Consider the following 24,904-nt stretch of genomic DNA (forward strand, 5'->3'; position numbering starts at 1 on the left):
TGTCCCCCACGATGGCTTTTACTTGCAGACGTGATTTGACTGAATGAAAAAAGACTGAATAATTACTGATATAATAATAAATAGCCAGGGGTCTGCAAGCATGATCAAAGGATGATCACCAATTTTAACATGCAAGTTTTATAAATTCTATTATGAATGAAATATATCTAGTACATCTTTGAAAAAATGCTATTGTTTTCAAAATGTACACAATATGATCGTTCATTATTTAGGTGCATACCTTAACCCCAAAAAAAATTACAAATTCAACTAACTACTAAATTGAATTCAGATCTGCATCATGGCATGCAAGCGTGCTTTCATAGAGTGTATATTGTATCCATTCAAAAATGTTTTAATTTATTGTTTTAGTAAATGATTGAAACGCATGAATTTGACAATTATTATCGTCATGTGTGGATATCAGTAAATAATACATTTTTACAAGTAACTACTTCTGAACTCTCACCTCATTATTGATTACCCTGTCAGCAACTGGGGTTGGTTGTTGGTGTTGGGTTGACAATGTACCAGCTGTGGAAAAGTTCGTTTTTATTGCTTTCAGTTGTTTGAAGTGTTTTTGTCGTTTCGCATGAACTTCCAATGCCTGGAAACCTCTTTATCTATCCATAGTCAATAGTATACTGACCCCATGTGCACGATGCTTTACCAGGTCGATCGATTTTGCGAATGAAGTCGCTTAACAGAGTGGTAACTTCCTTCTTTCCAACTGTATCGACGATTTCTCATTCCATCCAATGCCATCGGAATTTATTTTTGACATATCCATCAATTTCTTTCACTGGAGAGGAGTCTTTCCTCTTGAGCACAGTCATCGTGTTCACTTGAAAATGGCCCCGTGATCTGCCTCGTATACAACAACCGTTTTCATTGGTCAGGAGGAACACATTCGACTAATTAACAGGCGTGTATCTAATCTTCCACCTCGGTTGCAAAAGTCGGACCGGAATATGAACGAGGTTGGATTCTGGCACGGGTTACAGTCGGAATATTGCAGAAAAACTGAGAATATATATATTTTTTTTATAAATGCAATTTAAAAAGTCAGTATTCCGCCTATAAACGTACTTGTCATTCACTACTCTTCGAATAGTCGCCCAATGCCAAAGGTAAATTAACATATATATATATATTTTTATTATTCTTTGCATTATGTACTTTGAATGGTTATTTTTGGTAGGGTTGTCGGGGGCTTGGAACAGATTACGCTATTTACATGTAAAATGCACTTTTACATACAAAGAATTCATGTTACGAAACGACTTCTAGAACGGATTCATTTCGTAAGTTGAGGTACAACTGCTGTATACTGTATATAAATACAGTAATCCCTCTTAACTTCGCGGATCAACTATTGCGGATTCAATACATTTACGGACCCCCCCTTAAAAAAAAACAAAAAAACGCCACCATACATTAGTACAGTAGTGTAGCGGGATGCCACATTGATAGGGTATAATGCGGCATCCCCAGCAAGACAACAAGGACCTATGAACCAAAAAATTTAAAAAAGGGGAAAAAAAACTGCCATTTACCCCTACTTTGCGGTTTTTCACTTTTCGCGGGTGGGTCTGGTACCAATTAACCACGAAAAACAAGGGATGACTGTATAGTTATCCCTCGTGACTTCGCGCGACACTTATTCCGGCTTCAGTGCATCACAGCCCCCCTTGGCCCCCAAAAAAGCCAGATCGGCTAATTGTACATAGTATATTACTTTAAAGAGCAAAAAAAAAAAAAAAAAAGAAAAAAAAAGCCCAATCAGCTTTTTGGAGCTGATTGGCTGTTCATGATTGAAACTTCACCTAGCAACTTTCTCTCTCCCTTCCTTTTGCTGCAATTTTCTAAACTGTTAAGAGTGTGTGCGGATAACCTTTGTAGTTTGTATGTATGCCGACCAAGCACTGGGCTGTTGACAAATCATTCCCCAAAGCACCCAAGCAGAATGGGAAGATGCAAAATGAGAGGATTGTTCAAAATGGGACCTGTGTTCACTTTCGAGGACGAGGCTTTTCGGCAAGCAAAGGTTGGTTTGAAGAATTTCCAAAGCCCACAACAATACGCTACGAGCTGTCAACTTCAGCAATAGTGCTGATGGTGTTCTGACCTTTTACAGGGTGTTGGATTAAATGAATTAATTGTACATAAAGTTCTCATATTTGTTCCCTTGTTTTGCTTTTAATGCTCTTTTGGTATGCTTAATATGCTTACATTAACTTGCGTTTTCTTTGTTTGCTTACGGTTGCTTTGTTTATCGACTCAGGGTTGCTTTATTTATTACATTTGCTGTGTTTGTTATGTTTCAGACCGCCCTAAGGAAATAAAAAAGAAGATTCATGGAGATGTGGCCAGAACGACGTGGAGATGGTGAGAGAAACACATCCCGCGTTCTCCTTGCGAGCAAAAGTTCCTCTTGTTGAGTAAGGGGTGCCACACCGGCGAAACAGACAATGTAATAACACGGCAGAAGTGATGTCACAACAGTGCGTCGCAGACATTCGGGGCTCCACAAGAAGACATCATGCATTTGCTTTGTTTGTGACTTTCTAAACAGCAATAAATTACATACAATTAACTAGGCACTTATACTGTTGTCATTTTTGTCTTAAGTTTGTAAAGTATAAATGCTGTAGTGTTGATTAAATATTCTGGTACCCAATCGGCGGCTCTCGCAGAAGTCTACAAGTGATGAATGGTAACTGTACAGTAATATAATACAATAAGTGTTTTATAATTTAGATTTATATTAACAGGACAAGCCAAAAGGAAGATTATACATTAATAATACTGTACATATTTATAAGGTTTTATAATTAGAGATTTAACTAAAAACCTCTTTTTTCTCAAATATGCAAAGCACAAATACTGTTTCATATTTTAAACGTTCTGGTACGTACATAAACATACATCCCCCGCTACTTCGCGGTTATTATTATTCACTTTCTGCGGGTGGTTCTGGTCCCAATTACCTACGAAAAAAACTGTTTTGAATAAAAAAACATTCGTAATACACTTATTTAAACAAATTATATTTAATTAAAATGAAAGTCAATCACATTTCAAAGTAAGCACTTTCTTCGGCCATCCATGCCTCCATCCATTTTCTGAGCCCCTTATCCTCACAAGGGACGCAGTTGTGCTTGGAGCCAACCCAGCAATATCCAAATAGGAGATGGGATACACTCTGAACGGGTTCCCAGCAAATCGCAAGGCATATCTAAACACACAACCATTCACTCACATTTACACCTTGGCGTAACTTCGAGTCTTCAATTAACCAACCATGCATGTTTTTGGAATGTGGGAGGAAACCGGTGTGCCTGGACAAAACCCACCCCGGCATGGAGACAACATGCAAACTCTGTACAAACGGGGACGGGATTTGAATCCTGGTCTTCAGAACTGTGAGGCAGATTCTCCAACGTGCCTCCCGTTTCTTCAGGCAGTTTCCTCAAATTTTTATATTACTGAGTACCTCCAAAATCTGTCTCAAAGTTCTCAAAGTGTGCATTCTGTGTGTTTTTTTTCGCTTGTTTTCAGTGATACTGGAAATCCTTTGAGCAAGTTCTCATGCCTGGTGCCTGAGTTACTTTTCACCCACCCTATACATATATTGGATGAACAGTATATCGTCTATACACACACACACACACACACACACACACACACACACACACACAAGTTAAATGGACTGTAACAGTTTCTGATTTTATCATACGAAGCCAAAAAAATACAGATAAGAGTATAAAGCTATCACTGAGAATATGACGAACACTTATTGTGAAGACGTTGAACATATTCTGTATATAAAGCCAATAAGCAGATTTACCTCAGCAAGCTGAAAGAGTGCAGACCGTTTGCACGATTTTCTGTCAGGCAGTATGGATCCCAATGACTGCTAACAGAAAGAAAGCATGTTTTAGAAGGTTCTTTCCCTCATGAAAGTTGTGTACCAGATGCTACTGTTGTCTAAATTCAGTACGACGATGTCAGTAATATGGACTTTCTCGTAATTGAACAAACCTCTGATTGTAGCTCAAGTGAGGATGGATATGTTTTGCAGCCACAACACGTTAACACTGTTACAGAAATACATTTCAAATATTACAGCTGCAGGCTACTATAAAGGCCCTCGCACCCCTGATCTGATTGGGCTATTAGCAGAGAGTAGAACTACCACATCGGAATCAGAATCAGGTTTATTGGCCAAGTATGTAAACAACACACAAGGAATTTGTCTCTGGTAGTAGGAGCCACCTTATTATGACATACGTTGGGTACAAAAAAGAAAAAAAGTCAACATTTTTTTAACTCACAGTTGTGAAAAGTTGTACAAAGGATGCAGCGTTGTACCATTTAGAATGCTCAATAGAGTGAAAGTGCAATGACCATTGTGCAAGGGGTTTCAAGTCTTCAAGGAGTGTATGCAGTTTAAAGTAAGTCGTGCAATAGATTATAGTACATAATTCAAATGGGGCCATTCTGACAAACACAAAGACCAAGCAGAACACTGGCAGCATCTTGCAGTGGAAGTGTAAGTTAGCTGTTTAGGAATTTAATTGCAAGAGGAAAGAAGCTGTTGGAATGCCTGCTAGTTTTGGTTTGCATCGTTTGGTCGTGCCCACCCAATGGAAGGAGCTGGAAGAGCCAGTAGCCAGGATGTGGAAGGTTCGATAGGATCCTGCCTTTTCCTGTCTCAGTGGTGACAATCGGTTTAGCATTTTTAACTGTGTGTGGCAGTCGGAGTTTGTCCTTTTTGTGGCAGCTCCAAACCAGACTGAGATGAAGGTATACAGTACTGATTCAATGATTGCTGTGTACAGCAGTCCCACCAGCACTTGTAGCAGGCCGTACTTCCTCAGAAGCCACAAGAAATATATCCTTTACTTGACTTTTTTGAGGATAGAGTTGAGGTCTCCCACTTCAAGTCCTGGGAGACTGTAATTCCCAGGAAATTGAAGGTCTCGACGGTTGACACAGGACAGTTAGACAGCGTGAGGGCAGTTGTGGTGAAGGATGCCTCCTGAAGTTCACAATAGTCTAGTGTGTTCAGCTCCACGTTGTGTTGGCCACACAAAAGCTCCAGTCTTTTCACTTTCTTGTCAATACACAGACTCGCTAGACAGTCAGGTGCATTAAGGTGCAGTCATTTGTGCAGACCAAGAAGAGCAGCGGGGACAGGAAACAACCTTGGGGTGCCCGGTGCTAATGGTGCATGTAGATAACGTGGTTTCCCCCAGCTTCACCTGCTGTGTCCTGTCCATCAAGAAGTTGTAGAGCCACCTGTCAGGGGCGTGGCCACGCCACTGCCCTAGGCAGAGCTGCCTCCGGCAGCAGCTCCACACCTGCACCGTATTGACACGAATTAGGCCAAGCATTGAGTTTGTCATTCTCAGTTGCCAGTTTGTTATGCTTGAGACTGCAGTAGTCTGCGTGAGAATACGAGCCTCTTGTTATGTATTACCCTCGTTGTCATAGCCACCGTTCCTGTGCCACCAAAGCTAAGTCAAGTTTTGTTCTTTGCCTATTAGTGATCCAACCTCATTTTTCACATTTTTGGACCTTCTCTGTTGCCACGTGTTTTTGTACCTCTGCCTCTTTTGGACTGCTTAACTGTGTATGACCTTTGCCCCCCCTCAACATCATGTCACTGCCTCTGAGTACTGCATTTGGGTCTGACTCCATGTTGCATGCTCGTGACAGAACGAACTGGCCATACATGGACCCAGTGGACTCAAGACACGATAAAAGTGAAACATCAAGTTCAGCGGGATGAAGAATTTGTTGCCCTTCAAGTGCAGTGGGCCAAAGAATTTGCTGCCTTCAAACTCCTTTTCAAGGATCATTGTGTCCAGAGGCATTCAATGATGAAGGAGTTGGCCTCATTGGTTGGGGTTCTTGTGCACCGGGTTCAGGGGAGGAGATTAGTTGACCAGCCACCGCCCTTCTTTTAGTTCCGGCTTGTGGCGTTCACCTCTCCCTCCTGTTTCAACGGCCCAAGGTCCACGACGACCAACCTTCGCATGTTCACTCCAAGAGTGTTCAACCCATGGCCGTCGATTGTTCGTGCACAGGACTCATCTGCGCCCTACACACAGCGTCCATGTAGTGCGCAGCTTTATGCCTCCCGCTACACTCAGCCCAAACCACACCAAACAAAAGCTGCCAGTCTGTTAACTATTTCTATTCCACCTAGGTTTCCCAGCTCACCTTCCCGAGTCTGTGAACATTCTGTCACTTTTGTATCCACTTTAACCAAGCCGCTATGGCAGGAGGTACCTGATGACCCAACAGCTGCCTCTTGCTCACGTCTCAGTGGTGCCTGATCCATAGGTGTCTCTCGCTCCTGTCTCGACAGTGCCTGAATCCCGACCAGCTCTTGCTCCTGTCTTGGTGGCGCCTGAGCCCACACCTCAGTGGCCCTCGACCCCGAGCTGCCTCTCACTTCAGCAGCCCTTGACCATGCCCCGGTGGTGCTTGACCAGCGGCAGCAGCCGCCGCCTTTCACCCACGCTTCGGCAGTGCCCAAGCCCCAGCTGCCTCTTGCAAACGCCTTGGGGGTGCTTGACCATCAGCAGCAGCAGCCGCCGCTGCCTCCACCTCTCACCCACGCTTCGGCAGTGCCCAAGCTCCAGCTCCCTCTTGCAAACGCCTCGGTGCAGAGCCCCACACACCGACTATTGACCATGCAATGGCGGTGCTCGACCAACAGCAGCAGGATCAGCCACCGCCACTCACGAGACCACATCTTAATGTGCCTTGGGATAGGCTGGCAATCAGTTCAGGGTGTACCCTGCTTCCTGCCAGTTGACAGCTGGGATAGGCGCCAGCAACACACCCACAACCCTTGTGAAGATAAGCGGCTAAGAAAATGGATGGATGGATGGATAGATAGATAGATGAATGGATTGTCTTAATTGGGATTGTGCAGTTAGCTGAGGTCAATTCCATCAGATTTTGGATGACAGGCAGGGTACATCCTAGACTGGTCACGAATTGATAATGGGACACAAAAGTCAGTCATCATCACAGATACACCTTGGGAATATTTTGTGATTTCAATCAACCTACAATGCATGTATCTGGAAAGTGAGCGACCCCCCAAGTAACCAGAGAAAACCCATTTAAGCACCAGGAGAACATGTTGTCATGTGCTGCCCTGCAGTACCAGTATGAAACCGAGCAGGCGCTTCTGTGTCCTTGAGATCCCCCTCGTTTGCAGCAGTTTTTTTCCCCCAATCTGCCTCATCACCACCAGTGTATACAAGTCTGCCTGTTCTCAGATATCAGATAGCCAATGTATTGCAGTTACTTTTGGTGGTACCACTGACCAGTTACATCACGTAAGCCACGCTGTTACCTCATTCCTTTGTTGATTCCTATGTTTCCTTTTTCTCAGTGCTCTCATATGTTCCTGTTCCACATCACTTCTGCCAACGAGCCAGGCGCCTGTCCTTTCCACTGCCTGCCATCTGTCTTCGCCCTCCGCCTGCCAACACATCCAGGACCACTTTCATTACCTACCTAAATAAAATTGTTCTTCACCATTTATCTACCTCTGCCTAATCTTGGGTCCAGCTCCTCACCATTCGTGAAGCAAAAACACCACAAAGGAAGGCATAAACCAAAACCAGAGAGGCAAACATGCTGCTTATTGTAGCACTGATATGCTATTTTAATATTGCTTCATCACTAACATGATGTAATGGCTTTCATTGCTTTGGAAACTCTAGCGAATATGTACTCATGTTATTATTTTTATTACTAAGTAGTATTACAGTACAACCTCAGTTCTTGAGCAGAATCCATTCCAATAGGCGGTTTGAGAGGGGATTTGTCCGAAAATTTCTCATTACAATTCATAGAAAAAGCAATAATACGTTCCAAACCTAAAATACAGGCTGTTTAAAGCTTTTTTTTTTGCATTTCCTGATATTAAACTGCATAGTAAAAATACACGTATAATTTAAATACTTTATACAATGAAATAATTTGAGAAATATATTTATTTTTCCTTAAAATGTATGCTTTAGTAGTAGAGTAGGCTTGGCTGGGAGTGCATTACTTTATCTGTAGCGACTGGGCCCCGAGCCTTGTAAACTTTTTTTTTTAATCAACAAAAGCGCAGAATAACTTTAAACAAGCAATAATGAGGGGGAAAAAAAGCAAAGAAAATTAGTTTTTTATTTTTACAAAAATGAACATACATTAAGTCGAGTTAACGAAATCTTGATTTTGACGTATACAGCTTTTTGTAACTCCCGCCATGAAAATCCTCTCGAGGGATTTGTTTTCGAGAAGCAGGAAGTGATGTAAAGGAGAGCGGCACCCCCAAATGGACTCATTTGTTTCCATTAGTTTTACCTCCGGGAAGGTAGCTCGTTGTTCCTTCGTGTTAGCCAAAATGCCGGCTCATTGCATTGCTGGACATTGCTTGAACACTCGGGAGAATGGATTTACCCTTCATAAGTGTGCAAGAGACCCGGTTCATTGTGAAAAATGGATTGCATGGGTGCAGAGGACAAGAGCTTCATGGGCTCCAAATAGCAGGTAGGTGTGTATACAGCTACTAAAAAAATAATAGTTTGGGGCGGACCACGTAATCGGTCTCTCATAACGAAACAAAAGATCCATATACGCAATATGTCGATGTACGCGTCGGACGGAGTCGAGCTGCTGCGCGGACGGCGGCGAATCTGAAGAACCCAGCCAAGAATGCCTCACTCAGCCGCGTGCGCGCAGTAAAGCGCCCTGGCTCGACGGTGTTCATTGCATACTGTGGCGGCTATGAACAACCCCCAAAAAGCAGCACGGCTCAGCTCCATTATATGCCACCACGGCGCCGAAAATCAGCCACACCAGCTGAGGCACCGGGTTCGGCGGTCACGGCTTCTGCGAAGGCTGCGCGTCGGTCTTTGCGGCAGGGGGCGGCTCTGAAGAACCCAGCCGAAAATGCCTCACTCAGCCGCGTGCGCGCAATAAAGTGCCCCGGCTCGACTGTGTTGTTCATCGCGTACTCCGGCGTCTATGAACAACCCCCTAAAGCAACACCGCTCAGCTCAGTCATATGCCACACCGGCCGGCTGCAATGAGCCGCGATGGCTTATCTCCACCGCGGAAGTGGATCGGATGGGGATGTGGTCTGTCCGTGATCGCATATAATCTGAATATGGCTCAAAACAATAGTGTAATATTCCCCCGAGGGCTCGAAACAATAGTGTAATATTACCCGGTAACTTCACTCGGTTGTGTAATGTTCTCCTTTTTGAAAAGAGCTTCCATGTCAGAAGGGGCGTGTTTGCCTACCATAGTTAGGGTACACTGCGTGACGTCACGGACGGAGGATGCAGCCAAAATGGCGACCACTTAGATATCGTAGAATAACACTTCTGCAACTTTGCGCATAGATGATGCGCTCTCCGCTCACATTTATTTTTTCGTATAGACATTGAAGTGAATAATGTTATATGTATTTTTCATTACAATATCTATTTTAGAATGTTTATAGGGATGACACTGGGGCTTTAAGTATCAAATCTCTTGGGCAGGGGTGACTCGCCCCCTGAAAGTTATTTTCTTTTCCCAAATAACTTATCTAGTGTCACTTCTTTGGAGCCATGATTGGGGGTTAATAGTCCTCAATCGGAAGAAAAAACAGTCAGTAAATGTAGCTACTGGGGCTAGTCTGCATACAGAGGTTGCGTTATACACAATACGTGGGTGGTATGTTATTTCCGGGTTTTTTTGGCGGTGTTGGAATTGACAATAAAACACGTCATGGGTCAGGTGGTCGGGCCGCGCATTATTATTATATTATTATTATTATATTTCCGGATTTTTTCGGGAGCATTCAAGTTCCGGATTTTCGTCTGAAATGAGAAGCAAATAAATAAATACATATCTAAATTTTAATTCGAAAAACTATTCATTCGAAAATGGGGACGTTCGAGAACCGAGTATTCACTGTATTATTCATCCATCCATACTATTATTTTTCTTTTATTAATGAATATGATTTTCCTTTTTTTTTTTTTTTTTTTTTTTAGTAGATGAGTCAAAAGATAGAAATATGTTCAAACAGGCCATTTTCAGTTATTTTAATAACATCTGCTCAAGCCGGCAGCACGGATGCTCAGCTGGAAAGCATTGGGCTCACAGTTCTGAGGTCCTGGATTCAATCCCAGCCCCGCCTGTGTGGAGTTTGCATGTTCTCCCCGTGCATGTGTGAGTTTTCTCTGGGCACTCCAGTTTCCTCCCATATCCTAAAAACATGCAACATTAAATGGACATTCTAAATAGCCCCTAGGTGTGATTGTGAGTGCGACTGTTTGTCTCCATGTGCCCTGCGATTGGCTGGCAACCAGTTCAGGGTGTACCCTACCTCCTGTCCGTTGACATCTGGGATAAGCTCCAGCACTCCCGCGACCCTTATGAGAATAAGCGGCTAAGATGGATGGATGGATGGATGGATGTCAAAAGATAACCGCAACATATTTGTGTCGTGGCCCAAATGAGGTGGCAATTGATCCCCAAACCACGAAACACCTATACAGTTCCTCATTGAGTTACTGAGATTCAATTTACATATGCTATAAATTCACCAGGTTTAAGTGTCTCAGAAAGAGTAAGTTTGTTCTCCCCCACTTACATTGGATTTTTAGGATCACAAGCTACAAATATGTGGTCTTGCAAAAAACTGAAGGGCTGTACCTGCATGTGATGAGCCACAGAAAATATTTTTTCCACTTATCCTCCGATTCCTTGTAGTACTCCCAATGAAAAGGATGTGTTTAGTGCTCCAGAATGGATTAAAAGACATTTGTACCATACCAAAAGTTGAAGTGTACATACAAAGCGTTCACAAGTGACTTTAAATTGTAACTTACCTCTCGGCTTGTTAGTGCATGTTCTCCAGCTAACAGTAGCATACTGAGGCCACCCATCTTAGTTGGATCTAACAATAACAGTCATAGAAATGCCATGATCTATATGCACACGAACCAATCTTTTCAGTGTTGTTTATACATACCAGCCATGGCAAAGTTCAATTGTGGGGCATCAGGTTTTTGCATTTTTCCGGCAGTGGGTGAGTCCTTGGATGTAATTGAAGTGAAGGACCACACCTTTTTGCGAGCGTTACAAACTGTCTGACACGATGGCCTCTTAACTGGCTTGCTGTTGGTGGGACACCATTTATAGCCTGGGTTTGCCTTCATAAACGCCTCCTTGTACTGAAAAGGGAAAAAAAGTATTGCACCAAATTTCAGAAATGGCCCAAAATGCATTTTTGGTTTCGGACAAAAAGACATTTGTCGCCAAAACAAAATACTCAAACCACTGTGTCCTGTGCGCTTTTCTCTACAAAAAAACTGAGCAGTGCCACCAACAACGAGGTGATATGCTACATGGGTGTCACACTGTTTAGTGACAACAAAGGTCCAAAGTATGTTTTAAATAGGGCTTGATGGCAACAAAACAAAAGAGTAAAATAACTACCTTGAGAAACATGTGATGCAGTGAGCTGAGCACGTAATCGAGAGCAAGGAAACAAAATCAGCCATGGCTTGGAGTTACCCTCTGAACATGATATTTTGACAAAAGATGTCATTCAATGTCGTTTGTCTAGGAGTGTCTCCAAAGCAGTACTGAACAAATAAAGCCAATATACGAGGTCGGTCGTATATGCAACAAACCTGTTTAATTATATGAACAAGTACCAACAGGTACTTATGTGCCAGCCGGGACCACTAATAACACAGGTTATATGAACAGATTAACATGGATTTTTACAGGTGTTAAGACACTAAAAAGAATCCCACTGCACTACTCGTCAGTACCAGTGCCTTTCTCATTTCCCACATTCTGTCCTGTCCTACCATTTCCTGGCCTTTCTCATCTCATGCTCTTGGTTAATTATTGCATGTCCTCACAGAGTGTACCACCAATCCACAAATGAGACCACAATTTGACTCTTGTAATCCCCTATTTTCTTTTTCCACTCAGTCCATCTGTCCCCTAAAACCTTTTCTTTATGGCTGGATTTTTAATCAACATCAGAAAAAAAAAAATAATTAAGGAGTATTTGAAATTCCCCCTTACACAGCAAAACTGTCCCAGAATCATCTACGATTCATCAAGGCCATCCTCAACCTGGATAGGACAGGTTTAAAAAAAACTGCATGAAAGAGACCCATCACAACTTGTTAGCTGTGTAGGATTGTATACCTTCACAAGGTATGGTCACTCCCAACTCAAGAGGGCACATGAACAGGTCTGTCCAAAGCTTCTCACTGAATACCTGAATGATTGAGACAATGATTGGGAGAAGGTGATATGGTCAGTTGCCCACAGTCAAGCATGGAGGTGGAAGGATCATGCTTTGGGATGTTTCTCTTCAAGTCTATTTCACAACAACAAAAATATGGATGGAAATGTGAAATCCTGGATGACTGACTACTCCTTTCAGACAGAAAACTTAAAATGGGGCATCCAGCACAACAATGACCCAAAGCACACAGGGTAGTAAATAAAACAGTGGCGAAAGAAGAAGCATGTGGAGAGGCCGAGCAAGTCTCCAGAAATGTTATCGAATAATCTGTGGCGGGAGTTGAAACTTCAAGTTGCCAAGGTACAGGCTCAAAACAAACATTTAGAGAGGATCTGTAGTGAGGAGTGGTCCAAAAGTCCTCCCGAGATGTGCACAATTCTGGTTATCAACTACAAGAAATATCGGACCTCTGTAGTGACCAACAACAACTTCTTTCCCGCCCAATGAATTGCAAAATAATTTCAATAATTATTTTTAGGTGATTTTCTAGATTTTCTTTTGGGTATTCCGTCCCTCCCAGTTAAAATACACATACCATTAGAGTAATAGACCATTCGTGTTTTTGTCAGTGGATGAACTTACAATATCAGTGAAATAATTACTTCCTCCACCGTACATCAGGAAAATCTTTGCGTCGGAAATCATTATTCATTTTTACCTGATTCCCTTACAAGAAATAACAGGAGTCTAAGAAATTCCACATCCATTGACCCGTATGCAGGAATTTATTTCACACTGGATGACTTTTGGTTAAAAGGTTCCTGAAGCTGTTTCAAGCCACTCAATCGTTTTGGATCATAACTTTCTAAATGAACCAATGTCATCCCTGATTTGAATTGCAAACCACGAATCCTAACACGAATGGATTCATTTCTGAAACAATTTATTACACCCCTACTTTATATCAATCCCAGTTCATAATTGTCTAAAATGAACAAACAGTTCTCACCTCCTTGGCCATATTGGTGTATTTCAGCTTCTCTGCAGGCTCCAACACAGCCCACCAGTCGGCCAGGATCTTGGTAGCCCCTCGGTTGTCCAAACGAGGGTGTTCATGTCGCACCAGGGAACGATGGCGTTTGCAGAAGAGAAGAAAGGCATTCATCGGTCGACGAGCTCGCTGTTCATTTACGTCCTCATGTACGTCCTCTGATGTGCCACCACTCTGGTCTTGAGACACCTGGCCTTGGTCATACTACAGTGGTTGCGAAAAAATGTTAAATTTCAATCAATCACTTACTCACTCCCTTCTTCCCTCTATCTGTCTGTCCCTATCTATACATCCATCTTCTGAAACCATAGGTGTCCGCAGGCCAGCTGAGAAACAGTCTCTCCAGCGTCTCCCCTTGGATTTTCCTCTAGGGCCTTCTCTCCATAGAAGGTTCCAGAAGCCCGACCAGGGAGGCTTGCAGAGGGCATCCTTATCAGATGCTGACCCACCTCATCTGGCTACTCTCTATGCAGAGGAGCAACGGCTCGATCCTGAGCACCTCTGGATGACCAAGATTTTCATCCTCTCTCTATGCGAGAGCCCGGATACTGTAAGAACTCATCTTGGCCGCTTGTATCTGCGATCTTGTTTCGGTCACAAATCACAATTTGTGATCATAGGTGTGTGTAACAACATAGATCAATCAGTAAATTGAGAATCATTGCATCTGCATCTCTGCAGACACTACACCGATCTCCCTGTCAATCTCTTGCGCCATTCTACCCACATTCATGAAAAAGACTCCAAAATACAGGAACTCCTCCACGTGGTGCATGATCTTCTCCTCGGCCCAGAGAGAGCACTCCACCCTTCTCGCACTGAGGACCATGATGTCAGATTTGGAGGTACTGATTTTCATCCCCGATGCCTTACATTTGGCTGCAAACCACTCCTGTGAGTGTTGAAGATCATGACTTTATGTCACTATCAGACCCATATTATCTGCAAAAACGAGAGACGAAATCCTACTAGCAGTAGCTTTAGCAGTGAAGACTTTCCTCTACAGAATCACTTCCTCCAGCCCTTCCAAGGGGATTGCGAGGTGTTACCAGGCCAGGCCGAGAGATGTCATCTCTCCGCGACTCCTGGGGCGTCCCTTGGGTTTCTCCCGGTAGGATATGCCTGGGACACCTCACCAGGGAAGGCATCCTAAACAGATGCCAGAGCTACCTCATCTGTCTCCTTTCAATGCCGAGGAGCAGCGGCTGTACTCTAAGCTACGTCCGGATGACCAAACTTCTCAACCTATCTCTAAAGGAGAACCCTTTTTGGCCATGTGGTCTCTTATTTTTTCTGTCGATCAAACGGTAAACAGAGAGCTTCGCTTTTCAGCGTAGCTGTTTCTGTACGACAACATACTGATACAAAGTCTGGATTACTGCAAACACTACACTGATCAACCTTTCAGTGTAAGTTCTATTTTTCTCTCACTTGTGAACAAGATTGCAAGATATTTGAACTCCTCCATTTAGGGAAGGAGCTCATCCCCAACCTGGAGAGGGCACGCCACACTTTTCCGACGCTGATTCTCCTCCCAGCCAATTCACAGTCTGCTATGAAACATTCCATTAAGAGTTGGTGATCATAAACTGAATAAGTAAACAGGACCACACCATCTACAAAAAGCAGATATGTCATACTTGGGCGACCAAACCAGACGCTATCTACACTTCAGCTGTGCCTAAAAATTCTGTCCATCTTTTTAACCACCTCAGTGACCTCAACCCCAGAGATAGGAGAGCCTGCCTCAAAGACCCTAGACTCTGCTTCATCATGGGAAGGTGAATTGGTGGAATTGAAGAAGTCTTTGATGTATTCTCCTAACCGAGTCAGAATGTCCCAATGTGCAGCATTCCATCCCCACTATGCACTGTTGATGATTAACTGCTTCTCTCCCCTGAGACACCAGATAGTGGATGAGAATTTCCTCAAAGCCGTCTGGAAGTTGCTCTCCATGGTCTGAACTCACATGCCCAAGTTTTTGTCTCATAGAGCACCAAAGCTGCATCATGCTTGGAGAGCCAGTACCCATGAGCTCCCTCTGATGTCCCCCTTGACGGCATCGCTTACTGCTGTTGTCCACAATAGTTTTCGGCGATTGCTGCAACGACAGGCACAAACCTCCTTAAGGTCACAACTCCGGATGGTTGCCTCAATAATGGAGACATGTAACCTGGTCCTCTCAGATTCAATGTGTCCCCCAAGATGTGCTTCAAGTTCTGCCGAAGGTGGGAGCTCGTGATGATTGGTTGACAGCTTCAAACTTCTCTTTACCAGAGTGTCTATGACATGCAGCCCCAAGGCTGATGACATGACCACAAAATCGATCATCAAACAGCAGACAAGGGTGTCCTGGTACCAAGTGCCCATGTGGACTCTCTAATGTCTGAGCACGGTGTTCGTTATGCACAATCCATGATGAGCACAAAAAACAGATAATTATTTGATTTTAATACAGTCAGAGATCTTTGAAAAATGCCCTTGTTTTGACTTCCATTTATGTGAAAAAAAAGTTAATTCAATGGGCGTGCAAAAAAACAAAATCACCTGTATAAGCTCCTCTTCATCCTCTTCTTCCTCCTCCTCCTCCTCTTCCTCCTCCGAGAAATCAAATGGCTTTTTAGAGAGCAGCGGGTGCCACTGCACGCATTTACGCTTGGGCCGTTTTCCAGCGGCATCCACTCCGGCAGGATACTCTTGACACCTTTCTTCACCCTTCATGGTATGCCCGCACCTAAGGGCAACACATTTGTACAGTGACTTGGATACATGTTATGACCACACATTGACAATTTTTGAGAACATGAGAGCGAAAGGATGGGTGAAGCAGTGAAACAAGTTACCAGAAAATTAATATTAATGATGTGTTGAGGGGCACATCTGCCTTACAGTTCTGAGGACCAGAGTTAAAATCCAGCTGCTTCTGTGTGGAGTTTGCATGTTCTGGGTCTCCTTCTGAGATGACCCCGACCACAGTGGTATCATAAGCAAACTTGATGACCGAGATGTTGGGATGGGTTGGTGTGGAGAAGTGTGTATACAGCTAGTACAGAAGAGGACTCAGTACACAACCCAGAGGGCACCCGGTGCTGAGGGAAGGAGAGGAACGCGCACATGCACACACACATGCACACACACACAAAAACACAAACAACTCCCCGTCTCAAAGGTAAAAAAAGTCAGCTACATCGCCAGCGCCTCCAGCAGAAGTGTCCGAGTGACGACCGGTAACTTTACAGTAATATAGAGTGAAGAAAATAAGTGTTTGAACACCCTGCTGGATGGCAAGTTATTCCACTTGGAAATCATGGAGGGGTCTGAAATTTTACATCGAAGGTGCATGTCCACTGTGAGAGATATAATCTAAAAATTTATTTTTTAATGATTTATTTGTGTGATACAGCTGCAAATAAGTATTTGAACACCTGAGAAATCCAATGCTAATATTTGATACAGTAGCCTTTGCTTGCAATTACAGAGGTCAAAGGTTTCCTGTAGTTGTTCACCAGGTTTGTACACAATGCAGGTGGGATTTTGGCCCAGTCCTCCACACAGATCTTCTCTAGATCAGTTTCAGCTCCCTCCAAAGATTTTCTATTGGGTTTAGGTCTGGAGACTGGTTAGGCCACACCAGAACCTTGATATGCTTCTTACAGAGCCACTCCTTGGTTTTCCTGGCTGTGTGCTTCGAGTCATTGTCATGTTGAAAGACCCAGCCACAACCCATCTTCAATGCTCTGAATGAGGGAAAGAGGTTGTTCCCCAAAATCTCACAATACATGGCCGCGGTCATCCTCTCCTTAATACAGTGCAGTTGTCCTGTCCCATCTGCAGAAAAAAAACCCCAAAGCATGATGCTACCATGCTTCACAGTAGGGATGGTGTTCTTGGGATGGAACTCATCATTCATCTTCCTCCAAACATGGTTAGTGGAATTATGACCAAAGGTTCCATTTTGGTCTCATCTGACCACAAAACTTTATCCCATGACTCCTCTGTATCATCCAAATGGTCATTTAAGAGGGGCCTTGACATGTAAACACCAGTTTAAGTAGGGGAACCTTCCATGCCATGCATGATTTCAAACCATGACGTCTTAGTGTATTACCAACAGTCACCTCGGAAACGGTGGTCCCAGCTCTTTTCAGGTCATTGACAAAGTCCAGTCGTGTAGTCCTGGGGTGATTTCTAAAGATCATTGAGACCCCACAAGGTGATATCTTGCAAGGGGCTCCACTCCGATTGAGATTGACCATTATGCTTACCTTCATCCATTTTCTAATGATTGCTCCAACAGTGGACCTTTTTTCACCAAGCTGGTTGGTAATTTCTTCGAAGCCCTTTCCAGCCGTGTGGAGTTGTACAATTTTGTCACTGGTGTCTTTGGACAGCTCTTTGGTCTAGGCCATGTTACAAGTTTGAGTCTTCCTGATTGTATGGGTGGACAGGTGTCTTTATGCAGCTAACGACTTCACAGATGTGCATCTGATTCAGGATAATACATGGAGTGGACGTGGACTTTTCAAGGCGGACTAACAGGTCTTTGAGGGTCAGAATTCTAGCTGATAGACAAGTGTTCAAATACTTATTTGCAGCTGTATCACACAAATCGTTAATAAAATAATACATTGTGATTTCTGGATTTTTCTTTTCAGATTACCTGTCTCACAGTGGACATGCACCTACAATGAAAATTTCAGACCCCTCCATGATTTCTAAGTTGGACAACTTGCAATATAGCTGGGTGTACATACTTATTTTCTTCACTGTAATACATTAAGTGTTTTCACGATTTATTTTTATATTATAAATGTATAATACTGTATATACTATATTCATAAAGTTTTATCATTAAAGATTGAACTAAATACTCATTTTTGTCTCAAATATGCAAAGTACAAATATTGTATATATTTTAAAGATTCTGGTACCCACATAAACATACATGGCCCCGACTTCGTAGTTTTTCACTTTTTGATGGCAGTTCTAGTCGCAATTAACCATGAAGAACAACGGATTACTGTATTCTGTATTTATATTATAATAGATTTTGGACTTAAAGGCTTTTATCACCTGAAACAACCCGGCCAAGACAGGATGATGTTTTTATGAAGGGAAAAACCTTGATTGGCACGTGCTTGACTGAGTAGAGGGGCACCTAATCAGGGTACTGATCATTGATAGCCTTAACTGATGTATATGAGCTGCATCGGAACCAAGGAATCGCAGCAAATGACAGAGGCAGCTACACAAAGTAAGGTTTCATTGAAAGATAATTCGTCCAATAATGCGAGGACAACAACTGTTTGCTAACGATAACTTCATCCATCACAGAAGACAACAGGCACAAAACACCACGACACTGCATTGTGACCGAATACAGCATTGTTGGAATACAGCATATGGCCAAACTGTGGAAATAATAGATATATGACATTATTTATCTCTATGGTGTGAAAAACCAAGTGTTTTCACGCACAAAAACAGTCTGGGGAGCTCAACGAACTGGGGACCGCAGGCTTTCTAAAAGAATTACATTTATATTGTGCATTGTTTGAATTTCAGTGGTGTATTAATTTTTCCATAATTTATTCATTTTTTGAAGCATTAATATTAATGTTTGTAACTGCAAAGCCTTGATCTTAGTGAGGTTAGTACAGGACACAGTCAAAGCCATTATTATCTCTTGCTTCTCATACAGTGCAGATGTTTTTTATTTGCTCTAGCCCTGCTTGCTTTGCCTCTGTTGAAACTTTTTTTTTCTTTCTGATAAGCTCGTTTTCCCTTCTAAAATATTTTGTTTATAGAAGCAGCGATTCCTGGATACTTTTAAATCTGTGGGACTGTATTTTTAATTTTTGTGGATAATCAGTTGTTTCATCCTTATGTGACCATGGCCTGCTAATTAGCACAAGCCTGGTGTTAGCAACAAGACCAGCCGTCAAGATGCTTCTCTACTGAGGACTATCATGGACCAGTTGTGAAATCTGTCATTATACACACAGGGGCCCTGGATGTTCTCAAGCAGCAATCAGAGGAACTGAAGCAAGATTTCATTAATCTAACAAAAGCGCAAGGGATGGATGCTGAGGTTTTTATAAGTGGACCTCTCCCACTTGTATGATCTGGAGATGAACGTTTCTAAAGGCTCCGTCAATTGAAAAGGTGGTTGGGCAAGGTGTGCACTGCACTATACATGCGTTTCATTGACAATTTGTGCCTTTTTTGGGAGCGAAAAATCTTTACAAAGTAGATGTTTTCTGTCTAAATAGACAAGGGGTTAAGTTATTAGCTGCCAACATTTTCTACTGTGCGTCATTCACCGCCCTGGAAAGAAAAATGTTTACAAAAACCAAGGACAAAAGGATCCAGGTGTTCCCAGACAATCGGAGGAACAAAAGATAAGGCGAGACAAGGTGCACACAGATTCATTTGCGTCATCCAAAAAATCTGATGAGCAAATGACAAATGGAATGTGCCAGCCCTTTAAATCTCCCACACCTCTTCCTGCCCCATTGGAGCCATCCACACCTCAAAATCTCCCCTCTAAGACTACAACAACCATACAATCCCCAGTGGATGTTTGCTCCCCCTCTCCCAGCCTGAATGCAATGTTGGGTCTGATGGATAGGATGAAGACTAATGTCACCAATGGAGTCCAGCCCATACCACACCAAGATCTTCCTCCCATCCCACCCTCGCCTGAAACCACCGTCCACTGAGAACCGAAAGGCCCCTCCTTCACCCATTGTTGGAATTTTATATTTCTAAATCATCATAAACTGCCACTCATCCAACAATACTCGTACTCGTTCTGCAATAGAAATGTATCAGGAAGCCGGCATTTTCACACACGAGTGGATTTATTCCTTCAACAAACACCTGGGTCTCGGGTCCCTCTCATTACAACCCTGTAAGTCTCTTGTTCCCTCACCCGACATACTCTACATCCGAGTTTCCCAGAACAATTTTAAAGTACAATCTACTGATTCACTATTGGTTGTGTCTCCTTCAGGTATCCTTGGCGCTCTCTCATTGGTCTCCTTTGGTCTGCCGGATGTTGGCCCGACTCCTCCCCTGCAGACTCGCGTGCTGGCCCCTCCTGGTGGTGGTTTCCTGACAGTAGTTTTTCCACCAACTGCCTCTGAGTCCTGTCGTCTCCGCATCCTCCTTGCAGTTAGCACCGTCTGTTCTAAAACATTCCATTCTTGCAAATTCTTGCACCACATACCCTGTTTCGTTCCACCAGTCACACGCTCAGCACTTTACAGTCTCACACTTTCATACACAGGATGTAGCAACATCTAATGAACTACTTTAAGATCAAACTCTTATATTCCTTTATTATGAAGACCATTTGTAAATCTGACTGATATTTACCAGGTCTTTTCCAGAATAACTCAGACCCCTATGGAGATCAGGCATTTTTAATCCCTGTAATTACAAGGGACAGAAAGTTTGTCAAAAAGATATGGCACCAAAAAAGTAGAACTTCCAACTCAGTGAGGATAAAATATGAGTCTATCAAACCATTCTCACCAGCCATCTCTGAGAGACGAGCTTTTTTTAATATCTGGTGATTGGGTAACAAATCAATGTTGATCAATGGTTGCACGCAGGGATCGCCGCAAATAGTAACCGGGAAGTGTTGTGTGCTCAGAGCCAACAAACCAAGTATAACAACGAGTCCATGCTCTGTGCTACTACTACTCCCGCCATTGAGCAAACAAAACAAAAATAACAATGTTCAAGTGTTTGAGCCAGAACACACACACGCGGAAGTCGACGTATTGGGAGGGGCGTGGTGCTGACGACGAACAATAACAGTCCCATTATATGGAGTGCGAAGATTTGATGCTTTTCTTAGGAGTTGGTTTCGATGCAGAGAATATATAGCAGGTGGCCAGACTTTTTTTTTTTTTTTTTTAATACCATGTTGTACTTTTCAAGCCGCAAAGCTTCTCGCGATCGACCGGTGGAGGGGGGGGGGGTTGCATGCGCGCAGCCCCATAAATTCAAACCGGGAAGTGTTGTGTGCTTACACGTATATATCCACCCATCCATTTTCTTGGCTGCACGATAGTCGAAGGAATGCTGGAGCCTTTCCCAGCAGTCAATGGGCAGGAGGAACGTTTACACACACGCAGACAAAGGGAGAACATGCAAACACCGAAGTTCGGGATTGAACAGCTGCGCCACTGTGCCGCCTCATAAAATATGTTGTTGCTTATACAGTATGAGCATGAGAGGCTATAACTAAGCAGCTAATAACCAGTAATGATTAGATGTGTGCAAATTTCCCCTGCTGGTGAACGAGCCTCAACTGTGACAGCCACAGCTTTATCCTGTCAGGTTAACTCCATGGGAGGTTAAAGAAGGAGAAATTTGGGTGCGTTTTCTCAGTTTTGTCGCACAACACGTCGGCATCTTGGCTTAACTAGAACGAATGGTCTGTAATGCTAAGCACCAGTGACGTCAGGGGCGGAGTCAATGATGTTTTTTCCCGTTTGGCTGTGAAAGCTGGCACAGATCCAGATTTTGCTTGGATTTCAAAATATTCTTTATTTTCAATTTTTTTTCAATTAATGTAAAAAATATATGTAATAATAATATTACTTCACATTGGAAGGTTAATTGTACATATGAATTTTGGGGAGAGTGTTCCTTTAAGGATATGGCTATTTCTGACCATTTTTGTGTATTTTGTGTAAAAAACAACCTCTCTCTCTCTATTAGGAAAAGGTACATAATAGAGAGTACTACCAGTAGGTTTATGGAGACTGTGGCTGTGCCACAGACTGAATGCTGTGACAGTTGATGAACTTTTGGACAATTTCACCTTGAAAATCACAAATGCCATGAATGCTATTGCTCCTGTTAAAACTAAGACCATTCTGAGGCGACCAAGAACACCGTGGAGGAGAACACAGATGGTCAAGAGATCTAAATCGGAGTGTAGGAAAGCAGAACACAAGTGGAGAAAAACTAAACTCCAAATTGACAATGACCTCTACAGACAGTGTCTTTGTAATTGTAACCAAGAGTTAGTTAGAGCTAGACAGCAACACTTTTCTGAAATCATCAGTAAGAACCTCAACAATACTCGTGCTCTATTTGCTGTGATTGACAAGCTTACAGCCCCCCGCCCCTGAATCAAATAGATCCAGAACTTGTAACAGCTGGCAAATGCAATGAGTTGGCCTGTTATTTTAGTGAAAAAATACAATCTACCAGGTCAAATGTCAGCCCAAATCAGCAAAAAGAATGATCTCACATCTGAAGCCACCCAGGGAAAACTCTTATTAACTTGTCAGAATTTTATACAGTTGACCAAAAAACTGAAGAGAAAACTGTCCAGCAGTTGAAACCATCAACGATCTGTCTCGACTCAAGACCATCTGACTTTTTCAAAGCTATTGCGAACGCAATACTACCTGATTTGCAGCAAATAATCAATTGCTCACTTCAGTCTGGCGAGGTTCCCAAAGTTCTTAAAGTAGCTGCTGTTAAGCCTGTTCTAAGAAACAGAGCACTGGATGATTCCAAGTAAGCAAGATATAGACCCATCTCAAATCTCCCGTTCATACCCAAGATTCTTGAGAAAGTTATTTTTAATCAACTCAGCAATTTCTTGAATTTAAATGGATTTTTTGACAAATTTCAATCAGGTTTCCGAACTCATCACAGTACAGAATCTGCTCTTATCAAAGTGATAAATGATATAAGGTTGAATACTGACTCGGGAAAGGTGTCAATTTTGGTCTTGTTGGATCTCAGCACGGCTTTTGATATGGTAGATCACAATATATAGCTAAACAGGTTGGAAACGTGGGTAGGACTAAATAGAACGGTCCTGTATATGCTCCCATTGTGTCAAATTCTTCAAAACTCTAATTTTGACTACCAGAGCTATGCAGATGACACACAGGAGCTGTGTCTCCAGAAGACTACATTTCAATTGAGGTATTGTGCCACTGTCTAAATCAGATAAATAAATGGATGAGCCAAACTTTTCTTCAACTAAATCACAACGGAGACAATTCTTTTTGACAATAAAGAAAAGAATTGCTGTTAGTAAACACCCGGACTCTCTATCTTTAAAAACCAAAGACCAAGTCCGAAACCTTGGTATTCCAATTGATTGCAAACTGACTTTCAACAATCATACCAAATCAATCACAAAAACTGCCTTCTACCATCTGAAGAACATACCTAGAGTGAAATCTTGCATGTGTCAAGCAGACCAGGAAAAGCTCATCCATGCTTTTATCTCAAGTAGACTTGACTACTGTAATGGTCTTCTGATTGGACTCCCAAAAAAAGAAAATTAAACAGCTGCAGCTCATTCAGAATGCTGCAGCTCGCCTTCTGACCAAAACAAAGCAGTCAGAGCATATAACTCCAATCCTAAAGTCCTTCCAGTCATCTTTAGAATAGATTTTAAAGTTCTTCTATTGGTCTATTAATCACTAAATGATTTAGGTCCTGAAAACGTGAAAGAAATGCTTATGCAAAACAAACCCAGTAGAGCCCTGAGATCGACTGACTCAGGTCAAATAGTGGAGGGCAGAGTCCAAAGCAAACATGGTGAAGCAGTATTTAGCTATTATGCTGGACACAAATGGAATAATTGCCAACAGAGGTGATGTTAGCCCCAAGTGTGAATGTTTTTAAATCCAGGTTGAAAAATCTTCTTTTTTCTCATGCTTTTTAGAATACATCAACTTTTTGATCATATTACTTGCGCTGTATGCGGTTTTAATTCTTTTTTTTTTAATATTCTGTCATTTTTATTGTTTTTATGCCGTTTTATCTCTGTTTTCAAATGCCTTTAATCATGTAAAGCATATTGAGTTACCTTGTGTATGAAATGCACTGTACAAATAAATTTGCTTTGCTTTCCTGATAATTAATTGGTACCCATGATTTACTCAAGTGCCTAAATAATACAGTATAAAGATGCTATGTACAAAATAATCACTCAAACCTAATGGACTATATTATCAGGACTATATCCGGTCAGTCCCAGTTCTGACAGGGTCACCACAACTTCACTCATGGGCCACCAATCAGGGTTGTTGGATCCTGATGGGGAAATATTCTGAGACAATTCCTGAAAAGATGCGAGTGTCTGTGTCATGAAAATCTGGTACTTACTGAGGAAATTATGAAAGTACTGAAATGTTTGATGAGTGATGAAGATGGATCTGCCAGTCTTTCTGTCATGCAATGAAGAGTTCCTATAAAATACAGAACACAATTGTCAGTTTTGCATGACCTGGCCTTCTGCGCAACATTTTACAACCATGGTTGTAAATTCGAACAGATACTTACACTTGCACAAGATCACATTGATTCTTAACAAGTGTCTGATCCGATTACACTTAATTTCAATAGTACATTCAACCAAAAAATAGGCCAAAGCTGTACAACAACTGGATACATGTCAAAGTGTCGCACATCTTAAACCTGGGGTGTCAAACTCAGTTTTATCAAGGGCCACATTGTAGTTATAGTTTCCCTCAGAGGTTTCCAGTCACAAGAGGGGAAAAAAAAAATTAAAA

At 42.4% G+C, this 24,904-nt stretch overlaps 1 protein-coding gene across 7 annotated transcripts in view; it reads right to left on the reverse strand.

The window, feature by feature from the left end:
- LOC133491622 (HMG box transcription factor BBX) overlaps window positions 1-24,904 on the reverse strand; it is an 81,629-nt gene that overhangs the window by 42,060 nt on the left and 14,665 nt on the right. For 3 of the 7 annotated variants that reach the window (XM_061802978.1, XM_061802976.1, XM_061802975.1), the window contains exons 2-8: window positions 24,498-24,580; window positions 15,888-16,074; window positions 13,299-13,544; window positions 11,051-11,252; window positions 10,908-10,975; window positions 7,382-7,510; window positions 3,851-3,919 (exon numbers count right to left, since the gene is read on the reverse strand). In XM_061802978.1, the coding sequence (XP_061658962.1) occupies window positions 3,851-3,919; window positions 7,382-7,510; window positions 10,908-10,975; window positions 11,051-11,252; window positions 13,299-13,544; window positions 15,888-16,061 (888 nt within the window). In that variant the 5' untranslated portion in view covers window positions 16,062-16,074; window positions 24,498-24,580. The remainder of the gene's footprint in view (window positions 1-3,850; window positions 3,920-7,381; window positions 7,511-10,907; window positions 10,976-11,050; window positions 11,253-13,298; window positions 13,545-15,887; window positions 16,075-24,497; window positions 24,581-24,904) is intronic. The other 4 variants (XM_061802977.1, XM_061802980.1, XM_061802979.1 and 1 more) reach the window with 4 other exon arrangements.

The sequence above is a fragment of the Syngnathoides biaculeatus genome, chromosome 18 (assembly GCF_019802595.1).
Source record: "Syngnathoides biaculeatus isolate LvHL_M chromosome 18, ASM1980259v1, whole genome shotgun sequence".
NCBI classification, from domain to species: domain Eukaryota; kingdom Metazoa; phylum Chordata; class Actinopteri; order Syngnathiformes; family Syngnathidae; genus Syngnathoides; species Syngnathoides biaculeatus.